Below are 14,480 nucleotides of genomic sequence, written 5' to 3' on the forward strand. Positions count from 1 at the left end.
CATCTAATTGGCACTGGAATAATTTTCTAACTCAGCTACATTACATAATCTTAGGCATTCAACAATCTAATGGAAATGGAAGTCATTAGCAGAGAATCAGCTATGCTATAAAAACAGACTGCCCAAAATGCCTGGTTTGGTCAGCTCTAGAGGAAGTGAAAGGTTCCATCACAGAGTTTTCCTAATCTAACTATATTGATTAAGACAGACAGATTGGTTTAAAATATCCACCCCCCACCCCCCAAATCATTACCAGTATTACCTGGCAAACCTACTCATCTCTGCAGAGCTGGCTATACTGATTGACTAGATGTTTAATAATAATAATTGGTATTATTACAAATAAAGCCTACAAAATCTTTATCTACACTTCCTATTACAGGTTGAAGAGTTAAAAATTTAGATGTCATACTGTATATGACACTGTGATAAAAAGATTTCACACTTGGCCGATTCAGTTGAAAGCTGCATGAGATTAAAATGAAGGTGTGTTTCACAGCTGAAATGCTGTGCAACTTTTAAAAAATATGCTTCAAAAAGCCTCCATCAGTCACTGCAACATGAGTTGCACTAGGAAAAACCTTTCCATGTCCACGTCTGTTTCTACTGGAGATGTAAGACTTAGCACCTTTTCTGCAGGATATACAAAGAAAATACAATTCACTATGCTAGTGACATGCTCCAGCAAATATCTTGCATATTATACCACTTCTGAATCTGTATCACAGATTCTCATTCTCATTGTAATATTCCACAAAACTAGCTAAAATCCTTGCAGTCCTACTGTGCTAAGAACCCGGAGAAAGAGCACAGTTCTGTCAGAGCTGAGTGCACCCCAGGCTCTGCTGCCTGTGCCCCCTGCCCAGGAGCTGGCTGTCCCTGCTGGAGGCCAGCTCTGGCATAGGGCAGCATGTAAGCTGGGACCAGGCTTCTGGGAACAGAGCTTTTGGAGTTTTGGAGTACTCTTTTGGGAGTCAGCCTTTTGCCCCAGAGCTGCAGTTAAGCTCAGGCTCTCACACTAGGCTCAGGCAAAGACCTGGTTGCAAGCATGGTTTTGCCTTGCTGAATTTGATTGTAAAACTCATCCACAGACTTGATTTTCTGGCTTAACCTCAGACCTGTTTTATCAGAATAGATTTGTCTGGTGGTTGCTGGGAGGTGACTGAAACCTGGTAAACATCCTCAGACCTACCAAGTCTCAGGCACTGTGGGACTGTGTTGGTGAGTGCACTGCCCTGTCAGTCTTGCAGCTGCCCTCAGCTCCTGGCATGCCCTCCCCTGGGGAACAGTCCATCATAGCTCTTTTCTGACACATTCCACTTGTGAGACAGGCAGTAAGTCAGCTGCTTATGTCCAAGAAAACAAATTTAACATGCAACACAAAAAATAAATTATGCTTTATAAACAAAAAAAAAAATCCCAAACCCTTCAATTTTTTTTTGTTTTGAAAAATGGTGAGTAATCCCTATATTATGCAAATAGCAATGTACTTTAGTTGATACTCAAACTCTACTATAAATTGAGCCCATACATTCTCTTAGGTAGAAAAAAATATATACATATTGTCTCATTTCCTATATGCTGTCTTCTTAACAGTGATAAAGCCATTCTAGTTATTCATCCAAGAGATAAAGGTGACTCTCATGCTGATATTACAAAGTCCTTTCAATGCCAGGTTCCCCAAGGAATCTGAAAAAAATGAAATGTAATCATTTAAAACGTAATTAAATGAAATATGCCTCATCTACAGCAAGAAAATAGGATTCATGAAGATCATTTAGGAGAATACATGACTCATCCAATTCTACCAACATAGGCATGTATGCCTAGACCTCAGTATTCACTGGATATCTTTAAAATTACAACAGAGCAGCATTTGAGAGAGCTGCCTATTCATAGGCATTGAGCAGGACTGGTATTAGAGCCATACACTGATTTTTTTCTGCTCTAGCCCTAGAAAAATTAAATGGAGGCTGTTGAACTCTATGAGTCAGACTGTGAACTCTTTGAAGAAAGGAGCATAGTTGGGTTCTTACAGATCTCAGCAAAACTAGCAGTTACTGTAAAACAGATAATAAATAATACATCTATCCAGAGAGGGGTAAGTCTCTCTCAGTCTCTTTCTGAGCGGGAACGAAAAACAAGTGTCACCAAACTGTGTGAGTAAATAAAGTTTCTGAGACTTCTCATTGATGTACTTCATGGCCTCTTACCCTTGGAAGCCAGCAGTGTTGAGGACTTTCAAGCTGGGCACTGGCAGACTGTGTGTGCTAAGGACTGCAGCTCCTGCCAGCTCTGAGAGGGGCTGCTGCCAAGAGCCCCAGCAGCCCAGCTGGGGGGATGCCAGAAGGTTGCTTGTTCTGCCTTCAGTCCTTGATCCAACCAAGTGATCTCTGCTGCACATTTTCATTTTGATGAATGCATGTTCCCTGAGAAAAGCCATTTCATTAGAAAAATCCTGACCCGCATGAATGAATAACTTCAACAAGGGTCATTTGCATTCTTCATATGTATAAACAGAGTTAAATGTATGTAGTTGTACATTACCTTGTAGTCTTACTCCAGTTATTAACTACTGCAACTGATCAGCCTGGAATGGCATCAGTAACCAGAGACCTTCAGACATCCTAAAAATACCTTTTCTTCTTTAATTATCTAGTTTCCTATTTTCAAGCAATGTTTTTAATTGCCTGTTTTCAAATAAAGAAGAAAAAGGTCTTTGCAGTCAACATACATTCTACATTAAGAAGTCCTACATTTTGCACTAGATGTGAAAAGAAATTGCAAGAGTTTCATTGAACAGCAGTAGTAAAGAAATTTTTTGGTCTTATTTGCAAAACAGAAAATCCTTACCCTCCACACTTGTTCTGCTTCTAGTGATAAATAGTGACCCAAATAAAGAAGAAAATAGGATAAATCATCATACTGATATTGCCATGTAGATTTCAGATTTCCTTAATGTTCATGTAAATATATCATAAATTCATCTTAAAATATGTTTCTTTTCCTTGAGTTACACTGAAATACCTGGTCAGCAGCCAACCCAGGCATACAAGAGAATAATTGACATGAAGCACTGTGTGCAATACTGAAACCTGCATTCAAATACAGAGACTTGCTAATGTTTTTCACTTTAGCTGGCGTGTGCAGCAGCTCGGCCAGTTTGTGTCAACTCTCCTAATTAAACTGAAAACTAAATAGCAATGCAGCCCTTGTTATATGCCATTATTAGTGGAATTCCTGCTGTGTATCTCACTCAAGAACCCAATACGTGTCAATCAAAGTTCAAGCTCCTGATTCTACCCTTGGTTGTTAATTAACTGTCAGAATGCTACAATCCAGTTTATTACTAATATCTAAGGAATGTGCTGTGCCTTCCACTTGCATAGACACACCTTATCCCATGTGAGTGCACAAACCAAGATAAGAAGCAGAAATGTAATTTTCAGCACCACATATGGAAAGGGAGGGTTTTCCCCATTTACTTAAGTGTTATTTGAATAGAATGTGTTAAAAATAGAACCAAAGCATTGACTCCACATGTCATGAGCTCCTCAACAGTGGGCAAATGTAAGCAAAGGAACTCAATACATCACTAAGGATGACACTATAAAGCATTAAGGATGATACTATAAAGCACCAGAAGCCACTAAAACATTCTTTAGAAGCACTCCTGCTCTTCTTTGAGAAGGTCCATGACTAAATCCGAGATTAGGCTTGAATATGGATTTTTCAAGCAGCAGAAATCAGTTTCTCAGGGATGTCAACAAGTGTACTGATCTACACCAGATTTCACATGTAGTAAAAACGCTCCTCAAAAATGTCTTTGTAAAGAGCATTAGATCACATCCATTTCTCTCCTCAGAATCACATGAGCCTGCAATCAGTGCAGTGTGAGCTTTCTTGAATAAAGATGAGACAGTATTCAGCTACCAAGCCCTGCAGAGACCACAAACAATTCCTCCATGAACAGAACCAGCAATATGGAGCAAACAGCTTGAGGAGGATCATAGAATCATTTGGGTTGGAAAAGACCTTTAAGATCATTGAGTCCAGCTGTAAAGCTGAATGATCTATTGTAGGATTTACTGTGATTTAGAGGAGTGGACAGAAAAGTGTTCAGCTACTTCTCTGTCCATTTTAAGACAGAGATTTGCTACCATGTACTACAACTTGGAGAGAGAGATTTCAGAGGACAAAAGGTGGACATTCCATCCAGTAAAAGATGGAATCCAGCTGGGTGCAGAGGCAGATGCCAGTTTCCATCCCAAGCAAAGAGTTAATGTACACAAATGCAAGGAAAGAACAGCTGCACATCCCTAGTGGAATAATCTCTATTTGTGAGTGCACAGAGAGGAAAGCTTTTCTCCTTGTGGCTTCAGAGGGGAAAAGAGCAAAAGCTCCTATAGGTGAAGATTTGACCTTGAATTTTTACAGGTGAGAGGACAGCATTCTGAAGCTTGTCTACAGTATCGGTGGAGGATAATAGGTAAGCACAGGTGGCTCTCCTAAAATAGTCTTTGCTCAAAATCATGAAAAAGGACAGCTTTTATCCTAGTTTAAAATAAAGGGCCATTATCTTTGCCAGGGTTATTATCTTTACACTGTCGATCAAGCTGGCTGCCGAGCAATGGACTGAGCAAACGTGCACACAGGCACTTAGGGCAACGCTACAGAATTACTAAAAAAACCCAAACCACTATCATCAATCCGCTGAAATTTTAAAAAACGCATTTAAAATGTTGCCTTGGGCTGCAGCCTCATTTGCATCTCACTTCGGGAAGCCTGTAGAGTTTGCAGTGACAGCCCTGACACGCACAATTCCTTCTGAAAAACATGAATGAAAGACCCGTATGGCGGGGCGGGGCCCAGCGCGCTCCGTTCGCGGCAGTATCACGGGATGGACACCGGGAATGCCAATGGCCTGACCGCAGCACAGGGGGTCCGCCTGGCGGAGCCGGCTCCGGCGGCCACGCCGCGTCCATTCACAAAGGCAGAACTGCTGAGGGCAGCGCCTGCTCCGCTCCCCCGGCCTCCCACAGCCCGGGCGGGGGCACGGCCGCCTTGGGACGGGGGCACGGCCGCCCCAGGCGGGTGTGTGCACACGCGTGGCCGCCCTCCCCTGCACCAGGGAGGTTCCTGTTCCGAGAGCCCGGCGAGAGCCCCCGCCGTGGCGGCAGCGCGCTCGGGGGAGCGGAGAGGAGAGATGGGGAGCGATGGGGAGCGATGAGGAGCGGTGGGGGGCGGCGGGAGGCAGCGGGCGGGCTGCTGACGGCCAGGCTCCCCTGCCGCTCCCGCCCGCCGCCACAGCCCCCCTGTGCCCTCCCTCTCTTCGCTCCCCTCAGCTCTCCGCCACACTCCAGCGCCCCCACCGCTCCCTTCGAGGCGTCCGCCGAGCAGCGCGCCCCCGCCGCCTCCTTCAAGGATGAATGGAAGCGGGAGGAGGCGGGCTCCAGGAGAGGCGCCGCCCCGCCTCGCTCCCTCAATGAGCGCCCGGGAGGGGCCGCCGCGCCCCCGCCCCACGGCCCCGCTCCCAGCGCGGGGGACGGAGCGCGGCCGCTGCTGCGCCGCCGGGGAAGGAGCCGCGCGTTCCGGCAGCTGCGGGGCCCCGCCGGCTCCCGTCGCGGGCCGGGTGCCGTCCCGGTACCTCGTCCCTGTCTCTGTCCGGGAGAACCGCCCCGCGCTCGATATCCCCAGCGCCGGGCCGGGGCTCCGCGAGGGAGCCGCATCCTCCCGAGCGGGCTGCGAGGCTGAGCCGCCGCCGTGCCGGGAGGGTTCAGCACCTCGGCCCGGGGACAGGGGCGGGAGCCGGCCGGCAGCCGCGGCTTTCCGCCGCCGGGCCGCCCCGGTGCGCTCCGCCAGCCCACTCCCCGTGCCCGGCCCTGGACGCCGGCCGCCGCCGCCGCAGCCCCTCGCCCGCGTAGGGGGAGCGGATTTTTTATGGCCCCTTCCGCGCAGCCCGAACTTTCCCCCTCGGCTGGGGACTGCCGCCTTTCCAGCGGGATGTGCCAAACCCACCGCGGTTTCCAGCCACCCTCCGCGCAAAACCCATCTCGGGAAGGGAGAACGGGAAGTTTTGGGGAGCTCGACTCACCCAAGACGTTCCCAACGAGAGCCACAATGAATACGACGATGTAGCCGGCGATCAGCGCCCATTCATATTCCTTGGGATGCAAATACTCCTTCCAGAGATATCGCAGGAACTCCTCATCATCGTAGTCGGAGGAAGGGGTTAAAAGAGCCTCCCGCGTTTCATTTAGTTCCGACCCACTCGTCCAATTCCTGTACGGAGGGGAACCATCCTCTGGTTGAATCCCGGACATCCCTAGTGGTTATTCCCGAGGCTGGGAAAAAAACAACAACCAACAAACCCAAACCCAGACCCTCTCAGAGCATCCGAGCTTTCTCCCGCCCGTCCATCGAGGCTTGTGGTTGCCAGTGCGAAAAGCGGGGTGTGGGGAGAAAAATGACGCGGGAACTTACGGGAACCAATGCGGGAACAGGCTGGGGATCCGCGTCGGTCCCCAACCCGCCCTGGCGAGCCTTTTCCCCGACCGGGCAAGGGGTGCAGCCTCCGCGGGGGAGGCTTCACCCCCTGCACCGTCGTGGAAAAGGCTGGTCGGGGTAGGCTGCGTGCCTCAGGTGCCGGAGTGCACCCGCCCCCGCTGGAAAAGTCACGTCCGTTTCAGACGATGTCGATTTGTGTTCCCAAACCATGCACATGCACCCTCACACACCCCCGCATCTCTGCACGCCTCCCCCCCCCCCGCCTTCCTTCCCCTGCTTCAGCTCGTCCCCAGCTCCTCATCTCTCCCCCAACCCTACTTCAGGCTTGCCCATCCCTCTTCTGACTCTCGGCTTCTCCTCGGTTTCTCACCCTCTCTTACACAAGCACTTCCCTTTAGACTTTTTTACATTAGATTCCAGATATATTCAAGATATTTGTAAATTAAAGGCTATGGAAGGCTGTGGTGGGAGGAAGCACAGGGTTAAAGGAGCCATTAAAAAATCAGTGGCTAATGAGGCTGCCTCATTTCTGTGCTGCTTTCAAAGTTAGGCTAAAATGGGAACACTGTGGGTTTCCCAACACTGGTGGGAAAATCCCTAAGAGGACTGAGCAGATAAATGGGAGGTTTCATTGGATTTGAAGATTGTGAGACCTCACTGTAGCTTGAGTTTAGCATGCATTCACTGCGCCGAGGATGTTTCAGACATCCAGCTTGGGATCTCGATACAGCAACTACCCCTCAGCCATTCTGAAATGGGCTCAGCTGGCAGAAAGCAGTTCAAGAGAACCCAGAAGTGCCAGTTAAACAGCATGATAGGTTTCCTGGCTTCTGGTCATTACTTCTTGAAATATTTTCATACTTTGCCAAGTGTACAATCTCTAAAGGAGAAGGGATAGGTCTGAACTTGTCCCTCCATGACTGATAAAATCCCCTCTTACTCAGGCAATCTGTTCACTTCATATCTGAATAATTTAATGAGTCTGATAAAAGCGCCGTTTCTATTGGGACATGGCACAACTAGCTCAGTCAAGCATTTCAATGCAGGGTCTGCACCTCCATAGAAATGGAGGAAGTGTTATGATGCCACTCTGCTTCCAACACAAGCATAATAGAGAGGCAGATATTCAATCATTAACACTGTATATAGAGTGCTTAGCTCTAGACAGTACTTTAGGCTACCCAATTGTTTTTTATCAGTGTGCAGCCTTCTCTACTGCCTTCAAAGTTCAATGCAGCATACCTGGAATACCTCCTCCTATTTCTATAGACCTACTCACTTTGCTTTAGTTCCTTTTAAAACAAAGAAAAAAATTCTTTCCTATTCCACAGGGAACTTGAGTGAACCTTTTAGTCTAAATATGTTATAGAGTGAAATGTACTCAGACATACAGGTAGGATCAGCATCTCTCTTACATAAATTAGAAGGGTAGAGTTTGAAAACACCATAAACAAAGATTAGATATCTGCAGCTAATGAAAGTTGAAGTATGAAGTTTCTTAGTTGAAGTATGAATTAGTATGAACTTAGTTGAAGTATGAATATTGAGAAGTTATTTAAACTCTCCTGTGGGAGCGCAGGATTACTTGGTACACAAAAAGAGCCCTATTTAAGGAGGTTGTCATGGTCTTTGCTAGTGGGGAAAGATTTAGAGAATGACCATCTGGTAATCAATAACAATCACGCTCATGCTCCAGCTTGTTTCCTCTGCTAAAATGTTTGTAATTCCACTATTTGCTTCCAAGGTGCCAAAAAAATCAAGTAATATCTTTTTTGACATAAAGTTTCTTTCTCTGTCACCAGTAGTGACTCCACCTGCAGTGCTGCATGCAGCCCTGAGGTCCCCAGCACAAGAAGGACATTGACCTTTTGAAACTAGTCTGGGGGAGGGCCATCAGAGGCATGAAGCACCTCTCCTATCAGGAAAGGTTAAAAGAACTGGGATTGTTCAGGCTGGAAAAGAGATGGCTTAGGGGTGACTTAATTGTAGCTTCCCAGTACCTGAAGAGAAAGATGGAGAGGGACTTTTTACAAAAGTATGCAGTGAAAAGACAAGGTAGGAGACAGATTTAACCTGAAAGAGAGTAGGTTTATACTAGACATCAGGAATAAATTGTTTATTGTGGGGGTGGTGAGGAACTGAAACAGGCTGCCCAGAGAAGTTGTGGATATCCCATCCCTGGAAGTCTTCAAAGCCAGGTTGGATGGAGCTTTGAGCAACCTTGTCTGCTGGAAGGTTCCTTGCCTCAAGTAGAGGGGTTGGGACTAGATGATCTTTAAGGTCGCTTCCATTCCAACCCAAGCCATTCTATGATTCCTATGAATAGTAAGGAATGGAATTAAAAAGGCATACATATTTGGAAAAAACATGAATTTGTGAAAAACTTGTCACAAGACTCATTCTTTCAACAAGATTACAAATCTGATTGTTAAACACATAAATAATAGATTATGCAGATTGATTAGCTGCCTAAATTCAGTATTCCTAGAGAATAGGAAGACTTTGTTTGGGTTGATACCACACATTCTGATCAGGGAGCAGACTAGTAAAAAAATAAATATAGCATACATTATAAAGATTAAAAATGGGTTAGCTAACAGATCCCAGGATGAAAAGGTAGACAAACAATCATTGCTGAGCCTATGAATTCCTACTGTCAGTTCTTGGTTCTGTTATACTCATTCTTCAATGACCTTGAAGAAGCTGGCAGGTGACCCAAAGATCAGGTGTAATCAGCTAAACACGCATGCTCATCATGAATCTGCAGCCAGAAAGCTTCATTTGATCCTTTGTTGTATAAATGACTATACCTGTGAAAACAGATTAAATTTTAAAGTGTGAGTGAAACTTAACTTAGTGAAAATATTCAACATCTGCAAAAACTCTGCTTCCAAGGAAATGGTTTTCAAATGCAGCCATTTTTGCTATGCATTTAAAAATCAAGATCAAATGTCTTTCTAAAAGAAAAGTGCTAGATGAGATGAGAATTAATTCAGAAAAATCACATTATATGGAATGCAAGAGGTCAGACTAGATGATTCTGGTTGTACCCCTCTGGCTTTCTAATTTGTGAAAGTGTGTTAGCTAAATCAATTCCCCTGATGAATTTTGGTTCTGATTTATCTTTTCTTTTAATTATACTATCTGCATCAAGCTTGGTTCAACAATTTAAATGTTCCTTTCATATGGAAGTGTACAGCAAATGTTCAAAATTATGTAATTCTTATTTTAACTTGTGCCTTGTTGTTTGGTTTTTTTTCAGTTCAAAGCCTGCTTAACATGGGGTTTTCACAAACTTCTATAATCAAAGAATATACTGGTGACACAGCACTTAAAAGAAGCTTAAATTCAAGGGTATATCTATTAACCTTCTTATCTCAGGAGAGTATTTTCTGGTACTTTATTTATCTAAAAGGTTCACATACATTGATATCTTTTCTAATCCATAACTTTCCATCACTAATCCAAAAATACTGAAATTAAATTACCAGCCCTAGAAGATATGTCTTGTGGCTTTCAATATCACTTATTATATGATATTAGACCATGTGAATATAAATCAAACAGAATTTTATGCTTTATTGCATCTGATAGCTCACAGGAACTGACATTCATAGAGAATAAACAAACCTTACTTCAGCCTCCAAGTTTATCGCTTCGTCAAACACATTTCCCCCTCCATAACAATAATTTTATTGCAGACCTACATTTTTCTTAATCACACAAATAGGCAGCATTTTTCTCTTCTGTCAGAGACTAGCCCTTTCATTTAAAAATCTATTTGATTCAGAGGATTAGTTCCATAGTAGTAAAATACCATATTAAATTTGGTATTCTTTCCTCAGGCCAGAATTAATTTGGATTTTTTTCAACTTGGTTGAAGAGGCAGCTCAGCTGTGGAGTTTCTGTTCTACCTTTGTTGAACATTTTAGCAGGTGATTTTGTTGTCGGGAAGCAAAGCACATGAACACAAGCACTTAAGAGAAACAGACTATGTGAATTCCTTCCTTCCTTCCTTCCTTCCTTCCTTCCTTCCTTCCTTCCTTCCTTCCTTCCTTCCTTCCTTCCTTCCTTCCTTCCTTCCTTCCTTCCTTCCTTCCTTCCTTCCTTCCTTCCTTCCTTCCTTCCTTCCTTCCTTCCTTCCTTCCTTCCTTCCTTCCTTCCTTCCTTCCTTCCTTCCTTCCTTCCTTCCTTCCTTCCTTCCTCCCTTCCTCCCTTCCTTCCTCCCTCCCTTCCTCCCTATGGAACAGCTTTTTTTCTGTTCTTTTATCTCTCTCACAAAAGATGCCCCTGAGAGTAGAAAACCACCCCCCTTAATGTTTATTTATTTGAGTCATCCTGGCCAGTCATATTCCAAATTTTGCCCATGAAGATCCTCTGGTATCTTTCCTCCTATAATGGTATTTCAAGGTGGAAGTGCAGCTTTCTGGCAGCAGTTCTAAGTAGTTTCTGAGAAGCAGATGGACTATTATCAACTAAATAGTGAAGACAATAAATAAGCAAGTAGAAACAAGGTAAGAGCAAGAAAGGAAGACTGAAAGAAAAAGCCAGGGTTGGAAGTTTATACATCCATAAATTTCATTTGGATCATCAGACAGTGAGGTGAAAAGGACCACAAAAGAAAAATTGATATTTTACTGTACTTTTTTGAATTAATTAATCAGTTACCCTTTAAGTAAACAATGATGTTACATCACAAAATGCATTTGCAATTTCATGTTTCCTTTAGATGTGTTCTTGTCTTAGCATCAATTCAGTGATGAATTTTAGGTTAAAGAGTCAAAACTAATTTTAACATAAGAGATAGTCCTCAAACCTGCTGCTAAATTTTTTGAAGTGGGGATATGAGACGCATCCAGAAATTACCCGTGTTTAGGCAACCTCAGATATTTTTCTCTTTGAATGTAGAAAACAGGATCTTGTTAAGCAGGATCTTGTTTTAAACAATTCAAAAACTTGCAAAGGTATTATTACCCCAATATAACAAGAGCATGAGCAACACTCTATTGATTTATTAGCTAACTAGCACCATTAAAATAAGTCAAAGCTAAGATAATTTGCTCTGTTTCTAGTAGTGATAAGAAAAATTAGCTGTTGGTTAGCTCATGCCATCTTCATTATTAATATCCACCAATGCAGAACATATTTGAAGTGAAAATCTCTGATTCTAGTCTCATTCACTCTACTGTAAATTAGGAGTATCTTCATTCATGTCAGTAGAGTTATGCTTCTGTAATACAAATTAGGATAATAGAATGCATATCTGTTCAAATTCAGACAAACTGAAAGCAATATGAGAATCTGATTCTCAGTGAAAACTCTGTTGTCCAGCTAGGAACAGAATTGCCTAACATCATTCCTATATGTTAAAGATATAATTTCCACGGGTGTGCAATGCAAATATATAAAAAAGTACACTGTTGTACCATGCTTTTCTTGGTCCATGTGCTTACTAACAGCCAAGTACTAAAAGGGGTTTTAAAACTTCTTTTTATTTCTTTTACAAAAAAAATCGTTTTGATATATGAAAATGAATACCATCTGCAGTATTCTCTCCTCCACCAAGTCTACAAATATTTAAAAGTAAACACATTTCATGATCAGGGCACAAATACAAACATAGATAGAACAAATTACAAGACACCTTTCCTGAAAATGCCTCTGAACTGTATATGGAAGCTGAAAAACAGATCTGTTTTTGTTTTGTTTTGTTTTTTTTTTGTTGTTTTTTTTTTTGTTAAAGCATGCTCAATGTTAATTTCAATTGGCAAGTTTAAATATTTTGAAAGAAATCTCTTCTTAACTTCATAAATATATGTGAGCACTGAAAGTCATTTCTTTAGAAGCTAAGACAAATTTATTGCAAGTCCATAAAAGCTATTAAATTAAGCAGTTTGAATGCTATACTGCAGTCAAGAGCTCTGAAGCCAGAGAAACTATAACTTGAAATAGAACCTTTTTCTTAAAATTATTTTACCTGGAATGTTCTTCTGACCCATTTGAAAATAGCAGAGGATCTGTAGTGTGATCTGAGACAAGATAGATGCTTTCATATTAAGTATTTTGAGGAACAAGAAGGAAGAGGAACTCAGCTTTTTTAAAATAAATATGTTAGTTATTTTAAAGGAAATAAAGACCTTTCAAATGGATTCAGCACAAAAAAAAAGTATGATTTATTGCAATGTTTTCATGGTAATTAGAGGATTGGATCTGCCCTTAGCAACATAGACATATTAAGCAGATGAGATAGATTAGGAATAGGAAGTGAACAGCAACAAAGATGGCTTTAAGGGACTTATCCCTTCCAGAGTTATCAAAGCTGAATCACACCAACATGTATCAGAGGCCTGTGACCTAGCAGGCCTCTACTCCTGCAGGATTCCTAGCAGGATTCTACTCAAAAGACCAAATCATTGAAAGCCTAAACACATCCTACCTAAACACCTGAGCCCTGCTTCTAACCCTACTGGCCACATCATTCACCGCAGCGTACACGATCCGCATGACCGTGTTAGTACCGACCGGCTTCGTTCAAATTCCGCCCTTAACCCCAGGAAATGAAAACAACCCCACAGTAACTTCCCCAATTACTCACCTTGCACTAGGAAGTCTCCTGGCAGGATTCCTCATCCTGGCAGGTTCACTGGCCCCCTGGCAGAAGAGAAGAGTAGAAGAACTACATTGTGCTATTGCTTTCACCAAACTGGTTCTTACTTTGCTCTCTAACCCCTCCTGTTGCATAAGGCCAGCAAACCCTCCAGTCTTGGTTACATCTCTGCCAGTGGCCAGGAATAGATGAGTAGAGAACATAAGGGTAGGGCAAGTTTGCAATGATACTTCCCAACTTTCTCTCTTTGAGCAAGCTGCTAGTTAGCAGCTTCCTGAGGCAAGTCATTATGTCTGGCTAACAGATAGGTCTTTATGTGTTTTTCCCAACAATTTTGCTTAATTGTTTCCTGAGCCCATCTGAACCTCTGACTTCCACTGAAACTAGAAGCAATGACTTCCACAGTTTTTAACAGTGGCCCTCCTTTTCTACCATTAAAAGTGTTCCTAAATAATTTTATTGTATTTGGTTTGTTGCTCATACAGGGTAAAAAGGGAGTATTCCCCTTTCCAGTTTTTCAATACCATTTGTGACGCACTTTTCTTCAGTCAAGTCCTCCTCCAAACTGTTTCCATTTCAACAATCATTTTATTTTTGCTAATTAACTTAGCATAACTAAAAACTTTGTTACCTTTCATATTCATGCTCTGAATAATCTCTGATCTGTTTAAATAAGGTCCAAATAACTCAGTGGGTTTTTTTTTCTGTCACTTGTTAGAATTTTGTTTGGTTTGTTCTATACACTATGCTTCATTTGAGTACAGCATTCTGTAACTTCACTACCAGACGAATCATCTCAAATGGCACACTTTTTGGCACATTGGCTTAAAAACTTACCCATTTTTATTTAAAGTTTCATCAATGGATTTCTTTTTCCTTGGATAGACTGTGTCCCTAATATCAGTTCAATTTTTTATTAAAGTTTCCCCATTCTTAACAAGCTGACTCTGCTCTTTATGCCATTTCCCAGACGTACTGACACTGCACTCTGTCTAACCCTGTTCATGGTACTGAGAACACTTCTCAGGTCATCTTTATTCCAAGATTTTCTATAATCTGTTGCTACTATTCTACAATATGAGCTCTTGAGATTTCCATTTTAAAGTTAAATTTTCAGAGAACAAAAAAGAGAATAATTTTGTCATGAGGAAAGCATCAAAAGCATTTGTTTTCATGTCATTGTTCACCCCTTGCTATTTTGTTTCTTAAGGTGTGACTTCTCATTCTGTTAAGTATGTCTATTTTCACACAGCATTTCAAGATTTTAGTGCTGCCTTGATAGATTATTCCATGCCTGCTTTCTTTGTTCTTTCCTAGCCTAATAAAACAGGGAAGGGCTTAATTTTCTCCTATTTTCAATGAACTG

At 42.6% G+C, this 14,480-nt stretch overlaps 1 protein-coding gene across 2 annotated transcripts in view; it reads right to left on the minus strand.

Annotated features, from left to right (window-relative positions):
* The window catches only part of HCRTR2 (hypocretin receptor 2), a 34,901-nt gene extending 28,172 nt beyond the window's left edge, over nt 1–6,729 (minus strand). For both annotated transcript variants that reach the window (XM_054630096.2, XM_077174958.1), the window contains exon 1: nt 6,095–6,729. In XM_054630096.2, coding sequence (XP_054486071.1) covers nt 6,095–6,323 — 229 coding nt within the window. In that variant the 5' untranslated portion in view covers nt 6,324–6,729. The remainder of the gene's footprint in view (nt 1–6,094) is intronic.
* Between the last annotated feature and the right edge of the window lie 7,751 nt (nt 6,730–14,480).

The sequence above is a fragment of the Agelaius phoeniceus genome, chromosome 3 (genome assembly GCF_051311805.1).
Source record: "Agelaius phoeniceus isolate bAgePho1 chromosome 3, bAgePho1.hap1, whole genome shotgun sequence".
Lineage (NCBI taxonomy): Eukaryota > Metazoa > Chordata > Aves > Passeriformes > Icteridae > Agelaius > Agelaius phoeniceus.